This window comes from Copadichromis virginalis, linkage group LG7, assembly GCF_057382275.1.
Source record: "Copadichromis virginalis isolate Kocher_CV1m ecotype Utaka linkage group LG7, C_Virginalis_male_GT1.1, whole genome shotgun sequence".
Classification (NCBI taxonomy): domain Eukaryota; kingdom Metazoa; phylum Chordata; class Actinopteri; order Cichliformes; family Cichlidae; genus Copadichromis; species Copadichromis virginalis.
The window spans coordinates 46,363,249-46,390,826 of NC_140624.1; the positions used below are offsets into that span (position 1 = coordinate 46,363,249).

At 40.4% G+C, this 27,578-nt stretch overlaps 2 protein-coding genes across 2 annotated transcripts; one reads left to right on the forward strand and one right to left on the reverse strand.

Annotated features, from left to right (window-relative positions):
* Window positions 1-1,720: 1,720 nt before the first annotated feature.
* oaz1b (ornithine decarboxylase antizyme 1b) lies at window positions 1,721-6,364 on the reverse strand. The gene is given in 6 exon segments (XM_085463755.1): window positions 1,721-2,804; window positions 2,929-3,014; window positions 3,384-3,556; window positions 3,660-3,746; window positions 3,748-3,799; window positions 6,159-6,364. Coding segments are annotated over 6 exon segments (654 nt in total). The 5' UTR covers window positions 6,284-6,364; the 3' UTR covers window positions 1,721-2,673.
* Window positions 6,365-8,325: 1,961 nt separating this feature from the next.
* Window positions 8,326-27,095, forward strand: ermp1 (endoplasmic reticulum metallopeptidase 1). The gene is made up of 15 exons (XM_085463758.1): window positions 8,326-9,083; window positions 10,991-11,295; window positions 12,887-13,014; window positions 13,140-13,245; window positions 13,593-13,739; window positions 14,203-14,295; window positions 16,670-16,882; window positions 17,214-17,434; window positions 19,579-19,753; window positions 20,614-20,804; window positions 21,121-21,273; window positions 22,153-22,355; window positions 22,448-22,563; window positions 22,799-22,962; window positions 23,900-27,095. Exons 1-15 carry the CDS (start codon window positions 8,809-8,811, stop codon window positions 24,074-24,076), a joined length of 2,667 nt encoding a protein of 888 aa, XP_085319884.1. The 5' UTR covers window positions 8,326-8,808; the 3' UTR covers window positions 24,077-27,095.
* The last annotated feature ends 483 nt before the right edge of the window (window positions 27,096-27,578 follow it).

Genomic DNA, 27,578 nt, shown 5'->3' on the forward strand with positions numbered 1-27,578 from the left:
ATCAGACTCCGCGGTGCCGGGCAGTGAGCACAGGGCCCACTAGAGGACATCGTGAAGTCTGTTTCACACCAGTTGTGTGCTGGAGGTCATTTTATGGGGCTCTGGCTTTGCTTGTCCTGTTGTTCCTTGGATAAAGGGGCAGATAGCAGTACTGCTGATGGGTTCAGGGCCTTCTACAGCCCCATCTAGCTCTTTTAGAGTAACTGGCTGATTCCTGGAATCTGCTCCATGATCTTGAGACTGTGCTGGGAGACAGCAAACCTTCTGCCAATCTGCACATGTTATTGTGCCATCCTGGAGGAGTGCGACTATGTGCAACATCTGTAGGGTCCTGGTATCACCTCATGCCACCAGTAGTGATACTGACCCTAGTCAAATGCAAAATATGTGGGGAAAAAAACAAAAGGTGAAGAGTGTGAGTAGCTTCCACCTTTAAAATGATTCCTGTTTTGGAGGTTGTCTCATTGTTAGCCCTTTAGTGCGCCTGTTGTTAACTTCATTAACCCTAAAGCGGCTGAATCTGATTAAGAACCAGCAGACCAGATCAATATCCTACAAGTTTAATTGACTTGATGCTGTACTCTGACTAAAACGTTTTTAATTTTTTAGCAGTATATATTTTACAATTTGCCATTTAAAAACAGATTACACCTTTGTAGAAATTTTATTCTATAGTACTGAAAGGATTTGTAAATGCAAACATTTACAAATTCCATTAGTTTGTCTCGTTCACGACTAAGGGTCATAAATGATAAGTTTTTTTTTTTTATCCATACCTTTTATACATGCATTCAGAAAAACAATGGTAGGCCTGCAGGGTCCTGTTTTTGCACTCCAAGTAGAGTCACACAAATAAAAGAGAATTCAAGTGAAATATCCAACAATAAAATACATTACAGACCACAAACCTGAGATTACAGGTATGATAATGTTAATCAAGAGCAGTGCAATCACCTGTGGGTGTACCATGGGAGTCCATGGCCTTGAAGCTAATTTTAGTAAACCACACACTGTGAACACTTATTAACATGCAAATGGTTCCTCTGCAAGGTAACAGTACAGAGTACACACGTGTGAGTCAACCCAAGTTCATCACACCATCTTACTGAAATGAAGGTGTGACAGAAATAAAGGCGATAAGGACGTAACCTTCAGAAGGGTTTAGCAACTGCACGTCTCACACGTGCAATTGCTAAACTTTAAAATTACTGTTGACTAAGATTAAAACTCAGACGGAAAGTGCATCATTACAGGGTTACAGAAGAAATACACAATTCAGTATAATAATTGTCATAGGAAACTTACGCACATTAAAATCGGATACATAATAGAAACCCAACTTATGAAACGCAAACTACTTGAAGGCCGTTCTACAAAATTGTAAGGAAAACCTGGCTGATCTGTGGAGCCATCTAACGGGCTAAAAATCACATCGAGTGCCGTGGAGCCTCCTGGTGGTACAAGTGTATTTCACAGTCTCAATGTCTTCATCGCTGCATATATATTTGTGCGAGCAGCACAAATTGCATTATGATGTAGCCTAGTTTTAACATGACTAGGTCAAACAAAGGTATATGATATTTAAAATGTACAGAAACATTAAAGCATCTCCCACAATCATATTTGGCATAAAAATTAGCTACAAAATACAGCTGCTAAAAACTCAAGACACCACAGCTGAATTTAAAAGCATTGGATAAACAAATACAAAGGCCAATGATCAGTTTTGTTGTTTTATTATCACAGAAGCACAACAGGTACCACTATGCAGGTGAACAACAAATTCAATACTATCATGAAAATAAAGTAGTTAAAAAGGAATGCTTATCTGAGAAAAAGAAAAATCCAAACATTACATCCTTCAAAAACAAACTTTCACAATATTGTCAGATCTACATGGCAGAAAGAAGCAAAAGCACTTTGGATTATTCACTTTCCTTTTTGCGTTTTGTACCAATATGCTCCACAAGATGTTTAACTTGAAACTGAAGCACTTACATCAGACACATGCAGTAGCTTTCATCTTTTTTCGCTCCACTTCTACTTGAAATGGATTCATTATCCAGCTCTAAAGTACCAATTATCAGGAGTGTGGCTTAAAAGTTTCCAAATCCACAATATTACCAGAAGGATATTGGTGCTGCAAAATGAAACTGGTCCTGCTGAAAGGTGTTTTTTTTTTTTCAAATCAATTCAGAGAGGGGGGGGTGGACATAGAGATATGGGGAGAAGTTTAATGTATTTTTTTTTTTAGCCAATCAAAAGAAAGCTGGAGTACCCGAGTGTAAACCTGATGACTTTTTTTGTTGTACATTCAACAAAAGACTGCTCCAACTCAATTGTGAAAGGAAATAAAGACTTTAACCTAAAAGCCATGACAACTGCATTAAGTCAAAAAAGAAAATCCCTCCTTTTAAAACGACTAAATGGAAAACACTATGAAAAAACATAAAACAAAAAAAACCCTCAAAGGATAGATGCTGAAAACAGAAGACACACAGCTTACAATTTATTCCCTTAAACACAAAAAGCATGGGGAGGTGAGTACTTGCATACAGAGCTACAGCCCAGGGTTTAACACAGACAGTATGTGAGTAAGCTGCGACTGAATGGGGGAAACCATACAATAGTAAGGAAAACAAAAGACGTAAGCAGGGGAGGTTGTCCGGCGGGCTACTCCTCGTCTGAGGAGTCCCTGTCAAAGTTGTAGGCCATGAAGAAAACGTCGGGTCGAGGTGGGACGAGGGCATGGCCTGGTTTCACAATCTCAAAGCCCAGGAAACTGAAGGTACGCACCAGTTTAGCTGGAATGAGAAGGTGGACACATTAAAATGATTGAAAATACATAAGTCCAAATTAACATTGTCTTACAGGGTGGACACAGAGTCAAATAGGTGAAGAAAAAGAAAAAACGCTGTTGGCACATACCACGATCATCTCTGTTCTTGTAAAAGCAGACAAACACGCTAACGACTTTCAGATGTTCTTCAGCATACTCCAAGAGAGCTGCGAAACTGCAGGGAGAAAAAAGGGCAGCTTAGCTTAGAAAATGGAAAACAAGCCTGCAAGAAGCACGCTCAACCACAATTGACTTTCTCACTGAATCTGGAGCTTATCCTCAGAGGATTAGATGAGTTTTCCTGATTTCTGTATACGCTGTGCTTTTGGTTTCGCCTGCTATGTTTCATGGTCAGCAAAAATGTGATTTTACAACAGATCAAAGTTTAAAGCGTGCAAAGGCGCCAGGGTCCAATCATAATCATAAAATGCACACACCAATTATTCTAACTTTAATTGCTTGTGACTGCTCATGAGGCACCTCACATCTGCCAACCTGGAGATCTGCAGGTATTTTCTGCATATTGCTGCTAATCAGGCCTCACCTCTCCTTGCTGCCATCAGGAAGAGGGTCCAGAGGTATCTCCACGTAGAGTGCACTGCTGCTTAGGACAGCATCCCACTGTATTGTCTTGGTAACGGTAGGACGACTTTGGAAGTGGAGTATCCCAGGGCGACCGTTCCCTGGCGGTTCCTCCGTTACAGTCAACTTTCGATCCTGGAATTTAGAAACACCACACGTGAAAACAGCAGTCTGTGACATCACATTATTATATTAACCCCTGAAAACACTGCACAAAGTGGCATTTCTTCCAACTTACTGAGTAGAGCAGTCGAGCTGAAGGAGTGTGATCCCGTGTGCCATTCCCTCGCCCACCTGGGATCTTCAGGGGTGGGAGAGGGGCATCAGGAGCACCACAGAGGCCCCGGGCCGCGGGTACTACTACAGTGCAGGGAAAGGCTGCAGGCAGAGCAGACAAAGAAAATGTAGTCACACAAACTGCACCCTTACTTTGTGAGGGATCTTTCGTGCAAGTACAGGCACATACATGTCACAGGACTGCAGAAAAACACATACTCGGCCTGTGTGTTCAAAGAAGAGGAGCAGAAATTCATTTCCTGGAATTTTTTCTTTTTGAGGATTTTGTGAAGCATTTCACATTGTGCGCTACTGAAAACTACCTGCAGGCTCTTATTCCTACCAATGAATTATAGAGGATGTTTATGGCACACAGCGGAGCCAACAAAACCCCGATGGGTCACGTGCAACTGTTTTGTTTGAACTGTGAAGCAGCTGCTGTGTCTACACCTTAACACCCTAGGATACAGATAACCCAAACCACTGTTGCACTGGGCACACTCATCTCAAAGGAAGTTCTTGTTCTTACAGTGTTTGATCACACTGATTTTTTTTTTTTAATATTGTGAAGTTTAATTATCTTAAAAACAAACACAAGATTAGAAATTATGCTTACCAAAAAGGTTTTGACAAACTAAACTAGCAAAGGCTACAAACAAACACCAGCAGGTCTGGTCTTTTAAATAATTTACAGTTTCAGTTCCCACAACAATGGCACTATGTTTACAAAGCATCTAAAGGAGCCAGCACACCAAAGCAGAAGGATGAAGTGGGAGGCAAACAGCCACAAGCGTTTGCTTTTAAAAGTGCAAACGTGGATTTGTACTCTCAAGCTCCAGTTTGAGTGTGGTTAATTCACCTAGTTTAAATTAACAGCTTAATACAGTCAAACGGCCAAATCCACAAACTAAACCTTTACGTGCTGTGATGCAAACTCATAGATTAACACCATCTTGTGGTGTGTTACACTGACAGGTCAAACTTCTTTGAGAACAAAGCATTGATCAAAGTAGGCCTTTTGTTATAGATGATTGTGTAACATGACTGCCTATCAATACAATAACTTAGTGATCACTAGTAAGCTGAGCCTGATTACTTTTCACAATATTGATTAAATCATCTGCTCCTTATTATTTGTTCCCCCCAATTAAATAGCACTTTTCTACCAACTTTGAACACAGTAAGGGCTTTCCTATAACAAGCATCTTTGTCTAGCTCACACTACAATACAGGCACCATGGGAAACTGGTGTTCGGGATCTTGCCCAAGGACACTTCAACATGTAAGACTAGAGGAGCAGAGGGCTGACCTCCTGACCTTGTGGCTAAACTTAAATCTGATGTTAGATAAAGCACTGCTTTATTCACACTCTACTCTGCTTAGTGTGAATACAAAAGTAGCATCACATCCACACAATTAAGGAGCAGGAACTGAAGAAAAACTAAGGAAATTCTGACTCTTTATTTTACTTAAAAAAAAAAAAAAAAGTAAAAGAACAATCTCAAATTGAGAGTGATTAGACAAAAAGGAACGATTTAATAAGAATTTTAAATATTTCAGAGATATTTCAGTAGTACGTACAGTAGCTGTGACATAAATTAATACTCTAATGACTACTTAATAGAACTTCTATCCTATATTTTGTCTGTCATTTAGAAATTTGACACCAAATGATAAAAACCACCCCAAAAAGTCTTTAGTATTGAGCGTCCTCTTCGGTTACAGTGTTATACGTGTGCGCATTTATAATGGTACGTCCATCATTGTGTACAGTAATCTTCTCACGTCACCTTCAGTAAAATGGCAGTTGCGTAATAATTTACCGAGTCAGCTCACGATGGCAAAGTCAGCAAAACGTGTTCACCTTTTTAAAATCAGTCTAGTGGTATCATACCTCTCGCTTCCGTCCTTTATTTATCTGGGGCCACCAAATGTTTACGGGAACAGCGGGACTAGCGTTGTTTCCCTGTTTCAATGCGCACAGCCCGATGAGGCGAGTTTTAAGCATTAACAATGTCACACGACAGCTGCCGTATAAAGATCTGCTTCATTCAAGAAGGATATCAGTTTACGTTGTCGGCACGTATTTCACAACATGATGTATTAAATTGCGTGTTTTCTTTTTACTTTCTTTGACAAAGCGATTAACTGTTAAATGCTGCCTACTTGCTAACTGCAGTGACGCAACTCAAGTTCAACGACGTCTGCGGCTAACGTTAACTAATGCTGGTTAAACTGCTTCTCGGGGTCACACAACAAGCCTACGTACTTTCAATATAAGAGTTTTTAAAAGAATATTAAAAACACAACAGACAAAAAAGTGTGACCTAAAGGGTATTTGATGATACTGCGTTCTACTTAAATGCTATTTACTTCCGCTTTTCTGGTGGGCCGCTAGCTTAGCCACCCCTCCCCCCACATCGCGATTAGCCGTTAGCTTAGGCGAGGTGATGGTACTTACTTCCCAATCATGTCACAAATACCGCTACTCAAATTCGCCATGATAGTAAGAGGCTGCGTTTTTCCTTCTTTCTCGCGAGCAAAGCAATGACTGTTTAGGATCCGCTGGAGGTTGGATTTTACCATCCGGCCTCGGGTAGAGACACGACGGGCTGACTGCTCTCTGCTGCGCTCCACTCGGTAGTGAACGTTCGCGGAGCTGAGAGCTGGTTAAAAAAAAGAAAATCAAGCGACACAAAACGACACAAAACACCACTTCCTATTTTCAAAAGAGTTGTGAGGACGTTGCGTCTTATGCAACACATTATTTACACGATATTTTTCTTTTAGCATTTGGAAAAACACTTTATTACATGTTCTTCTTATTTACAAAATAAACTAAACTGATCTGGACTAAGATTACATTGCTGCCCGCAACAATGAGAAAGTCGAAACAGATTATTTTTAATATAACAAGAATTTAGTATTCTAGCAATACATCAATGATTTGTCTTAATAACTATATGTCATAAATTTACCTTATTCTCTGTATATTTTATTAATTTCAAATTAAAAATATTAACGGGGACTATTACTGTGAAAGAGGAAAACGCATTAAAACAGCTATGCCTATTTAGAGCTAACTTTACATTACTAAGCTAATGCTAACCGTGTTAAAAATGCTAACGGAAAAGATATTTTAGGGTGCTAATGTAAAATCTCACATTTACCAATATCTGAGAAAACTGACTCTCCCTGATATGTGACTGGAAAATAGTAAATGTGATCTATGACAATGTCTCCTCAAAGCATAGAAACATTTATTTAAAACTGCGATTTCTTCTGTTTATATTCTTTAGCTTGTTTTATGCTAGCACACACCAGTGGGGGGGGGGGCTGTGTTTACTGGGCCCGGAGGCACCTAGAGAGAAAAACTTAGAACAAAGGACTGTATATGAGGCCTATATGGTATCTGAACTCGTACATGAAAAATACCACCTTTAAACTTGTGCTTATACGTTTCTTGCTAGATTTAGATAGATGTTAGGTGGTTTGGTTTACAGCATTTTTTATCTAAGTTTAATCAGATCTATGAAAATTACATCTAAGTTAATATAACAAAAAGAGTCAATTTTCATTGGAAAATGAACACATTCTGTGCTATAGCAATCACATGATGGCAAGAATGGCATTCAGTGACTTCGTGCGACGCTCCCTCTGTCCACCAGGTGGCGACAACATTCTAAAATTTCGTTTTAGTTCAATGATAATTGTTATAGGTTGAAATAAAAAAAAAAGTTCATTGTAAGCTGCATGGAGAAGACCCCACTGATGTTGTAGTGGTAGTAGTAGTAGTAGTAGGTGAGACAGCATAATCAAGTGTATCTTTTCAGATGAAAAAAATAAATTGTGTTTGTGAATCTTCTTTCAGTTCCATCTGCACTACAACACGCCTCATAACAGCCTCAAAAACACAGTGAAGCTATACTCCCAAAACACAAGAATGACCACACCTAATTTTCACACACTGAAATTAGTTATAAAACATATTTGCAGCACTTAGGAAATTTATTAGAACACCTGTTAAAAACATGAATTTTTATCATAATGTTGTGAACTTTCAACCACTAAAAACAAAGTTTTCTGTTCATGAAGTATACAACTTCAATTTATAATCTTAAAATTAGAAAATTCACGGGTGACAATCAAAATATTTTAGCAATAAAATAGAAATATTAATATTTAAATAGAGATCTAGTGCATACTTGTGTATTAACCATTACAGAAACATAAAATATGATTTTAGTGATTAGCAATACTGTTAATATTAGGGCAACTCTCACGTAAACTTTACTCTGGGTGGTATAGTCTAATAAATCTGTTAACCACTGTAGTTTATTGTAAGGGTAATCCCCTTACAATAAACTACAATGGTAAGAGAGACAATGTATTTAATTGACACTTTTTTATTTTCAGTATTTTATGGAATAATATTTTAGATTAAAAAACAGAAAACAACAACAATTAAACAGAAAAATGAACTGAAAATAAATCTGGTCTACGTCAGAGGTCTACGTCTACGTATCTATCTATCTGTCTATCTATTTTTTTTCTTCAGGAAATTATACTTAAATATTTTAGTCTCATAAATGTTAACTGAACTGAAGTGTATATAAAGCTTTACCTTGCACAGGGGGTTCATTGAGTTCATTTTAAAGGAATAATTCACGTTTTTTTGTCTTTCCCCGATATCTCTTTTATATTAGTAATTTTAAGAAAAAGATATGGTACTCTGAGAATCTTTAATCGAATCCTGGGAAATTTAAACAACCGAGATGGAGGTGGTAGAAGCATAACTTCAAAGGGGGGAATAAAAGCTTTATGAAACCTTATTTTCGGACGAAGTCAGTAAAAAAAGAAAACGTTTTTAAATCAAATATAAATAAATATATATTTATGTGGTTTTTAAGTCCTAGTAAGCACAGAAATGTAACTTAATTTGCATAACGTTTCGACAAATCTCTTCTGATTTCCCTCCTCCTCCCGCCCTCTCATTCAAGTTTGTCCCTCTGCGCGATCCGTTTGTCGTCCGAAGAGAGGAGGAAAAAAAGAAAAAGAAAAAGGCGAAGACCGAGAGCGACGCTTGCAGCTGATGTACCGCTGGCTTAGAAATGGAGGGCGACACCACTGTCCGGAGAATAAAACCCTTCGGGACTCAACAATACGTCGCTCAGGATAATAACGGAGCCCAGGACCGCTGCGAGAACAACGGCTACAACGGTGAGCCGAAGAGGAAGCCCGAAGTGAACCTTTACCTGCTGCGAGAAGGGCTCGCAGCTTCCCTGGTCTCTGTGTTTATTTTGGTGTTGTGGGCACTCGTTCACTTGTCTTTGCAGCAGCTTGTCATTGGAAAACCGACGGGCGAGTTCAACGCAGTGAGAGCCAGGTGAGTTTTACGATAAGACCAGTTTTATTCTCTAGGTGTTGGCCCGGTTAATCTTTCTTTTGTTGAGAAAGAGACCTGCCCAGAAACCACTGCCTGTTCGCTCCATCTCCACCTTTACCTTCAACCTAAGCCGCGAAGTGGACAGGTGCCAGTCTCAGGAGAGGATAGGTGCAGCGACTATTAGGACTAATCTGATGTAGTTAACCATTATTCCTCCCCTAAGCCTTTTAAAACCATCCCTGGGTAGATGAATAACAAATTTACTGTCTAAGTCCTAATTCTGAAAGCCGTCAGATGTTAAAAAAGTAGGTGTTTATTTATATACGGTAGCACACAGTAAGTTTTTTATTTGGTGCATTTCCAATGCAAATACACGACAAAGGGTTTTAAAGGACCGGTTGAGAAACAGGAAATGCGGATTTAAAGCACGTGAGCATAGCGGTAGCATGTACATGTAGTTAGTTCTCTTATTGTAGTGGGAGACAGAAAAGACACCTTTGGGAGCAGGGCTTTTGTTAGATTACATTATTAACAAACAGGAGGAGGAGAAGAAGAAGAAATCACCATATTGATCAGTGACAGTAAGCATCAGGAGCTATCCTACTTATCAACCCTGACATTTTATAAAACACAGAAAAAAATCGAATAAATGTTCAAATACAGTAAGAGGGATCTTAATAAACATCACACATCTTGTCCCTGTAAAAGACTGTAGAAATTTCAGATTAAAAGTTCATTCAGTTTCATGGCGTAACAGAGGGCTGCAGGGATTATAGCATTGAATCTGAGGTCTGCTGAGCTGCTGAAAGTGCAGAGCAGCTGGATTTGCCATCTTTTGGCTCATTGCTCTATAAATGAGTGAGACAAGCTGCATTTGAACTGATTAGAGCTCTGAGCTCTGTGTCTGTCGCCCACAAATCCAGATTTTGCAGTAGGTCATTGAAAAATTGAGTGAAAGCAGCACTTTAGATTTCTGAAATATCATGTGGTGCCACACTGGCTACAAGAAAACCAAATTGAGCAGGAGATTGGTTTTTAATCTATACGGATAACAGCTGGACTACAACACATGACTTTAGAGGTCGTGGTTTGATATCAGGCACAGTTCATTTGTTTTAAGTATCAGTAACCACTGCTGTATTTTAGTATCTCTAAAAGCAAACAGCAGTTTTCTTCTAAAGAGAAAGAAGGGGAGTAAGCACCTCCTAAGGCAATATCACTGTTCTCCAATCCCCAGACCTCACTCTTAAGCTTTGATCAATTGTCTTGCTTCCTTAAAAATGTCTTGTGTACAATGCTTCAGGAAATACTGAAGATTGCTCAGTTCAGTTTCCAAGTCTTGTTCTGCATGTATTCAATCACTTTTCAGTAGAAAGCAAGACAAGAAGGGTGAAACTTGTAATCTTTTACAGTTAAATTTGTAGGTTTAAAGCAGTTCCCCCCCCCCATATATGTTATGAAAAGCTGCCTCTTTGGAGACACAATTACAGTAAAGTATGATCTAACATTGTTTGTCATATACAACCTTGTTTAGCCCCACAACACTTGGGTTAAAGTACTTGTACAAATATTTTGTTAATCAGCAAAGCCAGCAGCCAGTTCACTGTCTAACACAAAAAAGTTTAAGCCTCGTTGTTTCTCTTACAGGCCATGTCAGTGAGTTCACTCATGTCTTCAGGACATGCATTTAATATATTTTAAGTTTTTTGAAACTTTGTTGATGCTTTGTCTACACATGCACAGTGGCATTCAATCAGACTCTGTAATTACATGACTGAACTGTTAAATTGATGAGCTATGCTCAGATCTGTTGGGACAAGTCACCTTGATTTACTGATGTTTCACAGTAAACATGGCAGGTTATTTTTCTTTCTCTCTTTGTCCTTTTCTCTCACCTCTCAATCTAGGCAGCACTTGGAGCAGATTACTAGTGCTGGCCCTCGGCCTGTGGGCAGCCAGGAGAATGAGGTCCTGACAGTGGGATACCTGTTGAAGCAAATCGAGGACATCCAGGTCGAGACCGCCGCAGGCCCTCATCAACTCTCGATTGATATTCAGCGTCCCACTGGGACCTTCTCCATTGATTTCCTCGGAGGCTTCACTAGCTTCTATGATCACATCACCAACATTGCCGTTAGGCTGGAGCCCAAGGGTGGTGCGCAGCACCTCATGCTCGCCAACTGCCACTTTGACACAGTGGCCAACAGTCCAGGTAAAAACAAATTAATTACTCATTTGAACAGACATGCCTCCGTGAGGGTGAAACCCTGAGTGTGGTGGTGTTTGTTTTATTTATAGTCCACACCTTGCAAATTAACACCTGGAGACCATGTCAACAGCAAATTCTGTGCATTTTATAAAAACATCTTCTTAAATCTGTTGTTGTACTGCAAGTGCTCTTTTGTACTATTTATGGTCTCCAGAGGATGGAGCTCATCAGACTGACTTTGATCACCTTGATTTGCTGTCATTTGTAGTTAGAGTGACACATTTAGAAAACCACTTGGTGTTTTTAATTTTTTTGAGTGACATTTGGTTAAAACAACCAGTCATTGCAGTGGAGCTTTTGCACGCCTGAGTTGCATGCAAGAACATGTGCATGAGAGCTTTATTTCTACTCCGTTTTAAAACTGTGTCATAAAATAGTTTCTTTGATACTTAAAATTTAGTTAAACACCCCCTCCCCCTCCCCGCCCCAATTGTAAAAGTGGCACAGATATATCTATAAAGAATCTGATCTATAAACACATTAAATAATGTCGCTGATGTACATAAACTCTTAACAACAATCATCATTATTTATAGTCCCTACAGGATGAATTGTAAACTTTTCTTTTCCCTGCTTGGTTTAAATATGTAGCACATTGCAGTGTGCAGCCATTGTGCTTTAGTCTGGTTTTAATTCAGCAGTTTTTTTTGTTGTTGTTTTTTTTTTTAACTCTACACCCTCGAGCCTTGTGGGTAGGCATGTTTTCCCAGCTCTCATTCTCACACACACATATGCGTTACACACAGCTACACTGGTAAAAGGAAATTGATCCAAAAGGTGTGGACCAGGAAGATACACATATATTTTCACATCCCCCGGTGCTTGCCAAGCCTTTGATTTCTTGGAATTCTTAACGTTTGTTTATGGAAAAACAAAGAATAAAAGCAGGCAGGACTTGGTAAGAAACTCATAAGTTAATTCAAAATACTTTTTTCCTGTTTAAAGCTAACCTGCACAGATGCATGCATTCTGAAGTCTTATGGTGAGAGAAAACTATTAATATGCTACTGTCATATGTGGATGGTATGCAGACACAGGGTGAACAAGCCCCCACCCCTACCTCATGAACTCACTGAGTGTAGAAAGCCAGAGCACATGATGTCTGAGTTTGCCCCTCTGATCTGCAGGTCATATTTTCCTTACTTTGGTATATTTTCACTGCTGAGCTGTGTAATCTTTCTGTATCACATGCTCCTTTCTTTTCGTCTCATTGGTGCCCCTTTTTCTTTATTCTCTCACCAGGAGTGGTGGAAGTTTTTTTTTTTTTTTGGTAATCAAGTAGTCACATGTTCCTTCACACAGGGCCTATTCTCTACACTTCATAATTTAGAGCTTTATTTCTACCATCTGTGTTTTGTTATCTCGCATTATTTTGCTAGGTAAGGACAGATGGATGTTAATTGCATTTCTCTGAATGTAAATAGCAGGTTAAGACTGATTTCTGTTGCTCTCACTAATGTTTTAGTAAACTAGAAGCCCACGATTGGTATTCGTGACACACTGCTCTCTGTCTAAGACAGTTTCTCTGTCTTAGGTGCCAGTGATGATGCAGTGAGCTGTGCAGTGATGCTGGAAGTCCTCCATTCTCTGGCCAACCAGTCAACTCCTCTTAACCACGGCGTCATCTTCCTGTTTAACGGGGCAGAGGAAAATGTACTGCAGGTAAAAAGAACATTTGGTGGGATGTTAAACTAGCCTGTAAGGAGAATTGGTGTCATTTTGTTTAATTTGTATCTCTTTTTGTTGTTTCTCTCTTTGTCTCTCTGGATCCCCACGCTCTCCTTTAGGCCAGTCATGGTTTCATTACCCAGCACCCATGGGCCAAGCAGGTGCGAGCCTTCATTAATTTGGAGGCTGCAGGTGTTGGTGGCAAGGAGGTTGTTTTCCAGACAGGTACTGTAACGTACTACTTTGAGGAATTAGCCTTGTTTGTTTGTTATGATGCCTTTTTTTTGGTGTTTGTGTGTGCAGCCTACCATCTATAGCATGCAAAAAAGCATTGCAGGTTCTCCAGTTAAAGCAGTCAACTACTGTTCCTTTGTTTAGTACTTTAAAGAGACTTAAATGTTTACAATACCAAAATACAAGCAGGCAGGTTTAAAAATGGTGGAGGCGAGGGGATAAATAACTTTGATGATATATCTTTGTCTACAAAAGGATGAATCTGTATGACAAAATTTAGGAATCAAGGCTAATTGTCAGGTATCTAAAATATTTCAGCAGCCTCTTCTCCCTTAAAGGTCCAGAGAACCCGTGGCTGGTCCAAGCCTACGTGCATGCAGCCAAACACCCCTTCGCCTCTGTGGTCGGCCAGGAGGTCTTTCAGAGTGGTGTCATTCCCTCAGATACGGACTTCCGCATATTTAGGGACTTTGGTAACATCCCAGGTAAGTCCACCGATTCTTACACTACATAACAGAAGCCAATAAGGAAAATATGCAAGTTTTCTTTGCAGAATATGTTTATAGCTAAACATTACTTTATTATGCTTTTTTAAAAGAATGTTAGGAAGGATGTGCTTCCTGACCCGCTGCTCTGGTCAGAATTTAGTGTAGCTTGCACACAATGATCCACTCAATTGGTCTTCACCTAAATTATGCTTAAGGTCATATTTACTGTGTTATGAGTTTTCAAAAGAATCCCTATTCTTCTTGAAATCAGATTTTTGGGATGTGAGTTTTCGAGCCTCCTTGACTTCTCTGAGAATTTTAATACTTGCTAGTTTGCGTAGTAGAACCACTGACAATGAAATGTATCACTTTTTTTTCTGTGCTTCACACGTTACAGTAACCTGTGAATTGGATGAGCTTTTCCATTACTGGCGTTCTGGTTTAATATATTTTTTTGCAGGCATTGATCTGGCTTTCATTGAAAACGGCTTCATCTACCACACCAAGTACGATACAGCTAACAGGATCCTAACAGACTCGATACAGAGAGCGGGTAAGCAGCGGACCTCATATGCTTCCATGCTCAAATATTTATTACGCTTTTATTCAAGACTCATTGCAAATATGTGAGAGCTGTCACTCCAGCACCATTTTTCTGTTACAGACACCTGCTGTGCATTTGTCCTTTGTCCACCAGTCTGTCTGAGGACTTAAATATGCACACATACAGCGGCAGTCACAGACTGTTGCCCCTTGTGCTTCTGCGTTGCTGAATAATTTTGCTTAGCTTAGCAGAGAATCCAGTCAGACAGCACTAAAAACCTTGGCATCAGTTGGCATCTTTCCTCTCTCCCTCAGGAACTACTGGACATCACCCTTCTGTTCTTCTGTGTGCAGCAACTCCCCATTAAAGGCATGAATTATTAGAGAGAGAAAGTGAGATTTCAGACGGAGGCAGAAGGTATTTTTAGCCTGTAAAGAAGAGGGCAGAAAAGTGCTGTAAGGTGGAGAGTAGGACACAGCACGGAAGGCGAGGATCTATCAGCAGTTCTGCTCTTTTGAAGCTTGTGATGAATACACCCTTTGGCCTCTGCGTAAAAATCTGTCTCTCGGTTTGGTCTAAGCGGAGCAAGCGATTCACTTTTGTTAAAAGCAAACGCAGCGTGGATCTCTTGTAGAGATTATATGTGAAATGTTTTTCTAAAAAGAGCATGTTGCCATGTTTCTAAAATGGATCTTATCATTACCATCAGTGTTGGCTTTGTGATAGAAACAGAAAATAGAAAGATGTGAGCAAATTGCAAGCAGTGAACTTTGTACAAAATCTTGATTGTGCAGTGTTGTTTTGGCCACAGCAAAGCTACCAGGCAGAAGAACAATGGAGCTTTGTCTTGCCTTGTGTTTTTGTGCCATTAACTGTGCAGATATGGAGGTAGTATAGTACAGTAGTACAGAGGAAAAAAAACAAAACTGTTTTTGTTTTTTTGTTTTGCTGCAGTGGATTGAAAACAAGTTTACACACCCCTGTAAAAATGCCAAGTTTTTGTGATGTTAAAATACGGGACGACAGTGAGTCATTTCAAAACGTTTCCCGCTTTTTATGTGACCTACAACCTGTGAAAATGAGTGCATTCAGTATTCTTGAGTAGGACTCTACTAGCAGAATAGAATAATCCTTTAATTGTCCACAAGGGGAGATTTGGGTAGCATGGCACATCTTGACTTGATTTGCCCACTCTTCCTCAGACAAGTGCTGCAAATCTATCAGATAGCACTTGTGCACAGCTCCCTTCAGGTCATCCCACACATTTTTAAGGATTTACATCTGGACTCTTGTTGGGCCATTCCAGATTGAACTGGGGCTTTCGTAAAGGTGGAGGGACAAGCATACATCCAAATCAACAAAATAATGGATTCAACAGAAGCAAATTAAAGTTTGGGGTTTTTTAGGTTTTCAGTAGAATATTTGTGGGGTGACCTGAAGAGGGCTGTGTAGAACAACTCAGATCTGACACATTTGGAGTGTGTTTGCAAGGAAGCATAGGCAACTGTTCCCAAGTCAAGACATGCCATGTTGACGAATGGTATGCTGTGATAAAATCAAAAGGTGCTTCAATAAAGTCTTAGTTTAAGGCTGTGCTCATAAGGCAACAGGATTTTTAAATTGATACCATAGGTGTATCTACTACGAGGCTGATGGGTAGCGCTGGCAGTATTTTTTTTTATATCCACTGTATAGCTCGCTCTTGCTGTTCCTTCCTGTAATCAGATTTCTGATCTGAGCTGAACTTCATATTTGGAGTCAATTTAAACAGAAAGCCCTTGGTGCCCCGTAAACTTGTGTACAGCTGTAAATAAGATTTGTACACACACACACACACACCACTGAGTACTGTCCTTATCTGTCAGATCCTATCATCCTCTCTTACATGTCCTGTCATGGGGGGAAAACTCTTCTGTGAGTAAAACAGTATATGTGTGTTTAATAGGTTTTTACAATATTATTGTTTGTGTAAGAGGTCGCAGTAGTCATCTGCATGTGTTGGGGGCTGTAATTTACCAATATAGTGCCATTTAACAGGCCACCCTCTTTGTAGCCTTTTCTGCTCAGTCAACAGTAACAGGTGTAATGCATGTGACATGTCAGCTCTGTAAAGGATGATCCTTTTAGTCATATGAGGTTATCACTTTCATATTCAGTCATATAATCTGTTTACTTCCCCGTATGTAGGATAAAATCACAAGTGGTGGAAACTCTAAACCTCTATTGACTAAACCTCCCAGTTCCTCTTATTCTGTTGTCATTTACTGTCTGGATAACTTGATTGTATATGGCAGGCTGCCCAGATGATGCACACTGTTCTTTATGGAGTAAATGCACTGAAGCTTTGACTGTCTTTAACTCCATATTTACGTCCTGTTTTCAGGTGACAACATCCTGGCCGTTCTGAAGTATCTGGCAATGTCAGAAAAGTTGGCTGATTCCTCAGAGTACCGCCATGGCAATATGGTGTTTTTTGACCTGCTAGGTGTAATTGTGGTAGCTTACCCAGCTCGTGTTGGCACTATCCTCAACTACATGGTGGCCACAGCTACGTTCCTCTACCTGGCCAAGAAAGCCTCAATGCCTGGCCATGGAGGTAGGTCACCATTTCCTGCACTTAATCCTTGTTACTGATTGGTCTTTAAATCAAGGATTCTGACTAGGGGGCAAGGTAGTCCTTGAAGAGGTCATTTTCTAAGAAATTGATCATTAAGGTTTGGGGTTACATCACTTACCAGAAAAGTAATGAACATGAAATGCTTTCATTCATTTGCATTAATGGCCCCAAGCTGCGTATATTTTAATGATATGTTGCAGTTTTAATATTTAGAACAAATAGCTTTGATGAGCTCTTGTGGATCTGCAGAATAAATTGGTAAAATCCTAATTTATTGGCTTAATTGGTCACTTGTCTCTGTGTCTCCAAGGTGGGCGCTATGTTCGAGACCTGGCCTGCGCCACAGGTGTAGCATTGCTCAGCTGGTTTGTCACCCTGTTGTCGGTGCTGATTGTGGCCCTGCTTGTCACTCTGTTGGGCCGCTCCATGTTTTGGTACAACCACTTCTATGCCTCAGTCTGCCTGTATGGAGCTGCAGCCACTGGCAAGATGATACTTATACACACACTGGCCAAGAACCTGTACTACGGGGTGAGTGAGTGGAGTTTTAAATATAGAGCTTCCAGTAAATTTCAAGCAGAGACCGAGTGGCCGGACATGATTAACAGTAGCAGTAACACTGAATGTGAAATGTACTGTTAAACCTTTTAGGAGCATTGTCTGATTGTATGGTAAAAGTGACTTTATGCATCACTGTCAAAGATGTGGCTTCTTTCTAAAACCCACTTATATTTGATGAATAGGAAAAATGAATTGTCACAGACAAATTTTGGACTATTTGTTGTGTTAAAGTTGGAAAAAGTATCTTTATTCTTTAAATTTGTTAGTTGCACCTGTTCAACTGCTTATTAAGGCAAATGTCTAATCAGCCAACCATATTGCAGACAACATGCTAATGTTCAAAGTGAGCCTCAGAATGGGGAAGAAGGGTGATTTATGTGACCTTGGATGTGGCACAGTTGCCGGCAGTCTGATCTACTGGGATCTCCAGAGTTTAGAGAGAATGGTCAGAAGTCACTCCTCTCAGTTTAGAACAGAAAACTGAGGCTACAGTTCAAAACTGGACAGCAGAAGGTTGGAAAAAATGTTGAATAGGCTGATTAGCCTAAATTTCCCATGTAACTTTCAGATAGTAGAGTTTGAATTTGGTATGAAAGCATCCATCTAGTCTTGGATGAACATTTCAGGCAGGTGGCAGTGAAATTGTCTGGAGTATATTTTATTGGCACACTATGTGCTCCTTAGTACCAACTGAGCACATGCGGGGTATGGTGGAATGGGAGATTGACATTATGGATGAAAGGCTGACTAATCTGCAGCAACTGTGTGATGCTGTCATGTCAGTATGGACCAAAATCTGTGTTTCCAGCACATTGTTCAATTTGTTCTACAAAGAATTAAGAGAAAAGGGTCTAACCCAGTCCTAGCAAAGTCTACCTAAAAATTGGACGGTGATTGTAGAGTTCAAATCGGTCTTAAATTATTCTTATTGATTGTTTTCTGATTGTAGTAAAGTGGATATTACAGTATTTCACTGTGACTGATGCGTCATGATGACTCGGTAAACTGCTGACAGTCGCCTGTGTGTGGTTATAAAACTGTAGAAATGTGAGACAGACTGTCCTTTGTGCCTCACATGTACATTTACCAGATTTGATCTCTCTCACTGTGGTTTTCAATAGGCTTTCATTCAGCTCTTAGATGTTAGCACCTCTGTCATAAAAGCAAAATCCATTTCTCACATGCTTTAAAAGAGAGTGTTATAGGTTTCTTTGGTAAGTCGTTGAATACTTTGTAGAAACAGATGGTTGAAATTGAATGGGCGTATTGTATGTGTGATATTTATAAAATACGAGCACTAATTTAAAGCTGAAAGAGCTGCACTGAATTGATTTAGATCTGGAGCCTCAGCTTACCACAATGTGAACTGCATCTTATCATGGCCATTTTCCAGTAAGGACACAGACTAACCTTTGTCCCAGATTACATAACGCTTCAGTGAAACAACATGACTATTGAGAGAACGGCATGTTTCCTTACTCTAATCCTGAATGGTATATTCTGCAAGAAAAATGTCTTGCTCCAAGGACAGAGAGTAAAGAAATTATTAGTCCTCAAATTAAACTTATACAAGTTATAGTTGTAGTGATTGTCATTTTCTTAAGTTGTTTTATCCTCCTTTTAGTTTACAGTTGTGATTTCGGGATAAAGCCGTGGAAGTTATTTCTTGTTTTTTATCCACATAGATGAGTTGATGATCTTATTTGCAGTTTATGTAAGAAGAGCCCAGCACTCACATTTCACCCAAATAAGAACCCCTATGTACTATTTCACCATTAAATCGTGTGAACTGAAACTTGACAGCAGACCAAAAGCCTCGGCAGTCAGTTGTTTGCAGTTTGAAAGTTTGACACTTTTAAATGAATCCATTGATTGTTATGCCTAATCTATGGGGCAGGTGAGTATATTAGTGACATTAATTTGTTACTGATATCCCCCCAAAAGTTCTGATTAGTATGATGAACTTCTCTGTATTTGTTTTGCTGTTGTTGTGGTTGTTTTGCAAAACAACAATTAGATTTTCATACTTACAGGTTAAATCCTCATCTGTCAAAGCATCACACACCTTCCCCTGCACATTTCCTGTATGTTGAGTATGTATGTTTTCCTCACAGGGCGTCCGCCTGGTAGAGCTGGGTGACCTTTACTTTGACGTGAGCTTGCTGCTGTGGTGTTGCAGCCTGGTGTGGTTGACCCAACATGGCCTGTGTTCGGCCTACGCGCCCATGCTAATGGTGGCTTTCCCCCTGGCCACCAGACTGCTGCTGGCAAAAGAATTCAAACACAGAGGTAAAGACTTGATCTCAAAGTCGACCTTGTTTACCATGATTGAATGAAGCACAGGGTACTAAAAACTGTTGAAAGTAAGGACGGTTGGTTAATTATTAATACTTTTTCTAGAGTCACAAGAGTAAATTATGTATATGCTCATACCTGCTCTTTATAAGCTCTCTTAGCAGTAAGATGAAGCTAGCATCCTCTCATTGTACTCTAATCTTATCAGGCTATTTTAGACGATTGTGTTATCACAGAAATAGTCAAAGTAACTCCAAGTAACTGCATGAAATAAAGGTGAACCCTCTTCCTTTCTAGCTCCTATTGTGCTCTTGACCAAAGGCCTGTGTATGCTTAAAGTTCTTATCAGACTATCTTATGTCTTTTGAAAAATACACACAAAAGATAGATATGTATCAAAGAGGTGTTTTTTGTTGTTGTTGTTGTTGTTGTTTTTTTGCCCCCAAGTGATCAAAAGGGTTCCGGATTGGATCCTAAATGATTAAGTCGCTGGATAAATAGTAACAATATGATGGATGGATCATGCAGCAACAGACAAATCTTAAGTAGCAGCAGCAGAGTTCAGCGAAATGTTTTTCTAAATATATTGTAGGCAGGAAATAAGGCACACATTCACTGAATCTGCAAAACTCACTGCAAAGCATGTTGTTTTCTTCTGCTTGCACAGCAGAAAACAGGACTGGAATCACATTTGAGTTGTAGTGTTTAGATGTTAAACTTTGAAGACTGTATAAACGCTTTTCTCTTTAAGATGGATTTGGGGGCAGCTACGAGAATCCAGTGTGTGTGTGTGTGTGTGTGTGTGTCTGTCTCTGGCTCAGTTATACCTGACAAAGATTTCTTTTTTTCTCCAGGAGCATCAGCGAAGTACTGCGTGCTGTACCTGCTGGGCCTGGCGTTGCCATATGTGCACTTCATGTTTCTCATCTGGGTGGTGTTTGAGATTTTCACTCCCATCATGGGGCGGAGTGGCACAGAGATACCCCCCGAGGTGGTGCTGGCCTCCTTAGTCACTCTGGCAACCATCTTCCTCTCCTCCTTTTTTGTGAGTATTTCTACATTATATATAGGAGTGAGAAGAAAATCAGGATTTTTATTAAGCAGAAGAAACAGAGAAATCCCATTTTGAATTAGACAGAATATACTTGACTAAAGAATTGTTTTGATTAATCTGGTAGTAGTGAGTTTATTTTCAAACCAGATACAGAAGGAAATATACGTATAGTATGGAGTATAATTGGCAGAAGTGAATTTAATTTAGAAAATGTGTTGGAGAATCAGGTATTTTGTGCCACCTTAGTTGTATTTTCAAATGCCCGTTCCTTCTGCTGTTTAGTAACACATGCTCATGTCTTTGTCAGCTGCATTTTATCTACTTGGTGCGTAGCACTAAGCGGATCATGGCAGGTCTTGGGTTCGTCTTCACCATCATGTTCCTGTTGGTGTCCTGTGGCCTCTTCTTTCCTTACTCGGGCGATCTAGACAGTCCGCGACCAAAGAGAGTTTTCCTGCAGGTTGAAATTCATAACATGCACACAAAAACACAAATATACACAAAAATGATACAGATACAGTATGTAAGAAAAAGAGAAACTGGATCTGCAAGAAGTCAAAACCAGTAAATGTATTCATAACGGCCAAAACCTAAAGCTCTGGCCTGTCCATTGCATGACGTTTGAGGTCTGAGTGACTCGGTTTGAAATGAAAATGATGCGAGAAGACATTTCTAAATGAGTGGCAGGAGCTTGAAACCCTTGAATTAAAGTACGGTCTGATCAGTTTTGCAGCATTTGGCTGAATCTGAGCTAAGCTCATAGTCCCGTACACTGCACAATTCATTCTGCTGCTTCTATCAGCAGTCACACCCTCAAGAAACCAATGTCCACTGGCTGCAATACCTGCTTATGCCATAGTGTTACCTCCACCACAGTTAAATGATAACGTGGTATGATTCAGATCATGAGCTGTTTCTCTTCTCCATAATATTCTCCGCTATTCATTCCAGCACATGTCCATTTTGGTTTCATCTGTCCCAATAATTTTTCCAGAACTGTGCAGCCTCTTTTAGATCTTGTATGACAGTCTAATCTGGCCTTCCTGTTCTTGAGTGCAACCTGCCCGTTTGCACCTCGGTGTAAATCCTTCGAGTTGTAAACAGTCTCGAGGAGCCTAACTCCTCGAGTGTTCTTGACGTGTTAAATTGTGTTTCTTAAACATGAAAATAATTCTGTCATCTTTTATTATTATATTTCCCTCCTTGATGTGCTCACGTATGTAATTTACATTGAGTCATTCCAGCTAAACAGATGTAGCACAAAGCACGTGAAAGAAAAGAGAACATGTTAACATCAAAGAACTTCGTTGTTTTTCTTTTCCTGTTACTCTCCCTGCAGCATACAACACGGACCTTCCACAATCTCCAGGGAGAAGTGGAGAGCCGAGACTCAGGTCTGTGGATAAACAGCTTTGACTACACGGGCATGCAGCACATCACACCCCACATCCCCGAGATCAACGAAACGGTTCGGACCCGCTGCAGAGAGGACCGACCTTTCTGTGGTTATCCCTGGTTCCTGCCTGTCAAGTTCCTCAGCAGGTCAGCCTTGTAGCTTTGATGCCTCTGGTGTCATAATAAATGCTTGTTTCAGTCATGCTTTGAACTTCACAAGTGCTCCCGTGTGTTTGCAGGAAGAACTGGTACCTCCCCGCTCCGGAAGTGTCTCCGAGCTCTCCGGTGGAGTTCAGCCTGCTGTCCAAAGAAGAGACGAGCTGGGGAACGATCAAGATGACATTCAGTGTGAAAGGTCAGGAGCAGCTAATAGAGGGTTAAGATTTTGGGGATCTAAAGAAGTACCAAGTGATAGCAGAAGGAGCAAACCCAAAACATGGACCAGGTGTAAATCAGAAAATTGATGACCATTTTTAAAGAGCATGTGATCACATGTGCAGGATGTGTGAAGAATGTGAGAGTGTTGTGCGTTGATTTGTAGCTGTAGGTATCACTTTGTGTTTCACCCTTGACCTTCCTGTCTCATGCAGGCCCGAGCCACATGTCTTTGTATCTAATGCCTCATCGAGGAGCCAGCCTCTCTACCTGGTCCTTCGGTGACGGGACGCCTCGATTTGACCTGAGCGGAGAATATTTTATCTTCTATTCACATGGCCTTGACGCCCCCACATGGACCTTCTGGTTTGAAATACAGGTACTGACCTTTTCTTCTTATTTACATTTCCATCTTCATAGTGACTTTGGCGCATCAAGCAGTCTGTACCGAAAATTACCTGCAATAGTTTTGCAAATTACAGTAATTAACTGTGATAAACAGGCAAATATCATGTACCTGTTGCCATCTACACACACAGGAATTCACATTAACTTGTTAGATTCAGAGTCCAGCCACAGCCACATGGATTTGACACAGAAATGTCTCCACGAATAGTTGCTGCAGGATGGCAATTTGAGTGCAAAATAACACATGACTGGAAACTTTATTTTTAGTAAAGTTTAATACAAGCACAATATAACCAGTTGAGCCAATCCCAGGATTGCAAATAAATTTGTCACAGATGACTAACTGTTTAATTGCAACATGTTGTCAATTTGTCTTCATTTATAAATTCGATGGTAATTATTTGTAAACCTGAGTGACTGCAGTCAGTCCAGCAGTGAGACTCATGATTATTTGGAGACAACCTGTGCAGTTGCCATCTGAAGCTGGTCACCCCACTACTTGCAGTTGTTTGCTGAAAGTGAAAAACACTGCTGGGAAACCACAGATTTTTCCTAGTCACGAGGTTTTTGTCCTATTATTACGGCCAAACATAAGGCCTGGGGGCCAGAATCAGAAAAATGTAGAATTTTGGACTTTGAACTATGTTTTCATCAGTTTTACTTTTGCAGCTATAACGAGCTCCCCTGCTTTACTGATCAGCTTCACTGATTCCGCTTGCTTAAGATCAAAGTCGGCTGCATGTGGCCCATGTTTTAAAATGAGTGGGACTGAGCCACGATTTGCAATGAATGCTGCACGTAACCCCTCGTGGCTCAGACAAACTCCTCATGCAGCATAATCAGACTTAATACATTGCTAATCTTATTTGGTTCTTCTGCTGTTTTATTTCTGTCCCTCTGTTTGTCAGCCTCCCGCAGACCCTGACCCATCTGGCCCCGAGGGGATCGTCTCAGTCGCCATCTCCTCCCACTATTTCTTTGGGAAAGACCAGAGGACTGCTCGGTTGGAGGAAATGCTTCACAGGTTCCCCACGTGGGCTTTTCCCTCTTCCTGGGTCAGTACCTATGACATGTACCGATACTGAGGATGTCACACATCCCACGAGGCTGCTGCAGAGGAGAGCTTTGGCCTACAGGGCTCCACAAGACAGATGTAGAAGAGATTACAAGGAAGAATACAGAGGAGTGACCCCACTGCCTTTTCACTCAAACTGTAACACACACAACACATGCGAGCTCCACCCCAGCCAGCCTGAGAGACCCCCACCACTGTGTCAATAGGCACTGTAGTTAACCAAGGAGAGATGCTTGGTGCTGTGCTCACTCCTGGCTTAGTGAAAGGAAGGGGTTAGTTTTTTTTTTTTCTTCTGTTCTCTACTTGTTCGATCGTGCCTTTTGCTTTACTTGCTGTAACTCGCTTTTCCTTTCGCTCACATCCACCCTCGCTCTTCCTCACTAACGCCAGTGTTCCTCCCGAACAACTAACACCGCACGGCTACCTCCACTGCTCTTTATCAGCAAAACCACTCTGAACGTTGTCATATTAAATGTGTCTACCAACCGCGCTGTGCATCGCAGGGCGCAATAACACATGATGGATGAGTTCAACCTGTTCTCTCCTCCTCTGAATTTAACCGGATACTTTGAAAGTCACTTGTCATTAACCTGCACTTGTTTTAATAGTTTGATTTACTGACTTGCCCTTCTTTACTAAGACCACTCATTTTTATTTTTTTTTATTTTTGGAGCCACGCGTTTTAACGAGGAATGTAACGCCTGCTTAAACTATCGGAGGACATGGCGTGCAGACAGAAAACTGTTAAATGAAAACAGATGTCTGAATTCAAGCTGTTCTGGAAGTGGTGGTTAAATCCGGAGGGCAGTGTAATTTCACTTCACGTGTTTATGCAGTTTAATTTTGTTTTAGGGTTTAAAATTGTTCAGGATTACCCCCCCAGTCCACAGGGGGGTGTACCTTTGCATCCGTTTCACATTTGTTCCTACTGTAGTAATAACTGCACTTTTTTTTTTCTTCTTCTTTTTTAAGAGCAAGGGGGGAAAAAAAGGAAAACTTGACTATGCTTCCAGCCGTCTCCAGCAGTGACTTTAACAAATCTTTTGCTTCATTGATTTTCAAATGTGATCCTCTGCTTTTGTTTATTGCATCTGTAAGCAAAAGAAATGCCTTCCCGGGTCGTGGGTCAGACAATATAAGGCGTCTGAAAACCTCGGGAATCTGGGATTGGCTTTTATTCCCACTTTTTGATTTTCCCTTTCTTGAATGTAAAATCAGCTGCTGGAGAGGGCTCAGTTTTATTTGTGCTGTTGTTTTTTCTGTAGCTCACATCCACAGTCTGCTTCACATGGTACTACCACTACCTCCGGACTGATCAAACTCAACACCGAGATAAGTTTCAGATTGAATGTTACTGTGGGAAAGCTTTAGAGGAGGTTTAGCTAACAAAAGTTAACTAATGTTGAAAAGAGAGATTATTTAAATGGTTTATAAAGTGTCACCATTCTTATCTGTGGGCTACATCCATTTATAGATGTCCATATCTGTGTTTTCAGAAAGTCTGACTTCCCTGCATCCCCAGGTGGAATCGGGTTGTTGACTAATGAAACAAGTCTTTCGTCTGCCTCGAGTCTACCTAGCGAGGTGTCACCGTGAACCATGTTGTCTGTTTGCCACAAAACGAGAAATCACAATAAAAGGAGGCCTTAAAGTTTTGCTTCCAAAGACGCACAAAACGTTTACTGTTGTGGACACAAACATCTCAGTGGTCTTAAAAGCTATCAAGTGCCACACTGCAAAGCGTTTTCATGCCCGTGGATTGCTAACATCCATCACAGCCTTCAGCAGATTGTCCCACTGTGCTCTTTTTTTTGAAAGTCAAACTATTTTAAAGTCATAAAATTCACATTGAGCCACTCTGTAGCTATTCTGGAGTTATATCTCAGCACGTGAGTGGAGTTTGTGTTCGTGTCGCCTCACGGGTCAGATCAAATGATAAAGGATACTTCTTTTTACTGGTTTCATAGCAATGAAAAAAAATTTCAGTCTTAACTTTGACGACAGGCACTTGAAGCGCTTCGACTCCACCTGCTGAGGAAGCCCGTGTGATGCAGGCGAAAGCGCCTGCTTGGACTTTTTCACCTCATCAGCTGATTCCTGCAAAGATCAGCGAGACCTCGGTGCTCCTTCAAAGGACAAAGATTTAAACAAATTAGATTTTTGCTTGGTGGCGATGTAGTTTTTGCTCTCACTAAAGTACCATGCCTATATACATTTAGTTTTTTTTGCCATTTACCTCATGATAACGTTCATCACCTCACCCGTGTTCACGTTTCGGGTGTCTGCAGTTTGAGTGCGGCACTAAAACCTGGGAGGAAAAAAAAAGTCCAGTCTTTTCTGATCTGTCCACTGACGGCCGACTCTGTACTTGATCCTGCTGCTCCAGACTGAAAGATGGATTTTTTTTCTTTACTAAGACCAGTAAAAAGTCTCATTTTGTCCCGAGCAGGTACTGCTGTAATAGAGGGGCAGAGCGGGATTGCTGTTACTCCCAGTGTTCGAGAGCTTCATACACACTCCTTTTCAGATGTGAGTGATTTGCATTACTAATGTGTTAGTGTGAGCTAGTGTAGGCTGAGAGGCTGACGGGCACTTCACTGAACGTTTTTGTTGAGCGTGAGTTCAGATTTTGGACTTTATCTTCTTCACACATAACAGTCTAGAAGTCCATATCAAGTCAAGAAATACGTTCTTTAACTGTGGGATACTTTTAAATATCTTAATGTGATATCTAAAAATATTACATTTGAAGTTTTGGGGTTTTTCTTTCTTTAAATTGACCTTTCATCCACATCTGTAACTGCTAGTTTTGTTCTTAGAGTTGATTTCTAACGACCGTCAAATAACCGTTAACCTTCTTCCTTGAAGTTTTGTTTTCTTAGTTGGAACTGTTGACTGTTGAGCTTTGGATTATTGGGTCTGGTTAACAGGGTATCCATGTATTCAATTTACGGGATGATTTCACATTATGCAAAAAGTTTGAATTAATTTAACACTTGTACAGCAATTAAAAAGCTTCTTACGTTTAATCTTGGCAAGTGTCACTTCTTCAGACGTGGACACTAACATCATCAGCTATATCAGCTACATGGTGAGGCGGGGTTTCATGTTCACCCAGGTAACTTCAGGGTTAAGCCTGGTTTTTCTTTGATACATCGGCATGGTAACTGGCTACTGACCAATCAGTGTCACTTTATGTCGAGTGAATATGTCCATTTTCTGCCTGTAAAGTATATCACCAATACAAACAAAATCCCTGCCGTTCTGTTACAGCTGACCCTGACATGGCAACCATTTGACACTTGTTTAACTAAAAATTACATTTTGGCCATGAGAATTTTTGCATAAGTAAAATAACTCTGCTCTCTTTCTACAGGCAGAGGAAATGCAACCACTCCTGCTTGCTGATCTTACTTCAAAACTGCATGTACAGATATCAATTATGTTTTAATATAAACACTGCAAGGGCACCACAGCTCGAAGAATAAAACCCAGAACAGTCTTTTAAACGT

Excerpts from the sequence above, each read along its gene's own strand:
- ermp1 (XM_085463758.1), top strand. The coding sequence starts at position 8,809 with ATGGAGGGCGACACCACTGTCCGGAGAATAAAACCCTTCGGGACTCAA. Across the intron at positions 17,435-19,578 it reads CCAAGAACCTGTACTACGGG|GGCGTCCGCCTGGTAGAGCT; the intron begins GTGAGTGAGTGG and ends TTTTCCTCACAG. Across the intron at positions 21,274-22,152 it reads CAAAGAGAGTTTTCCTGCAG|CATACAACACGGACCTTCCA; the intron begins GTTGAAATTCAT and ends CTCTCCCTGCAG.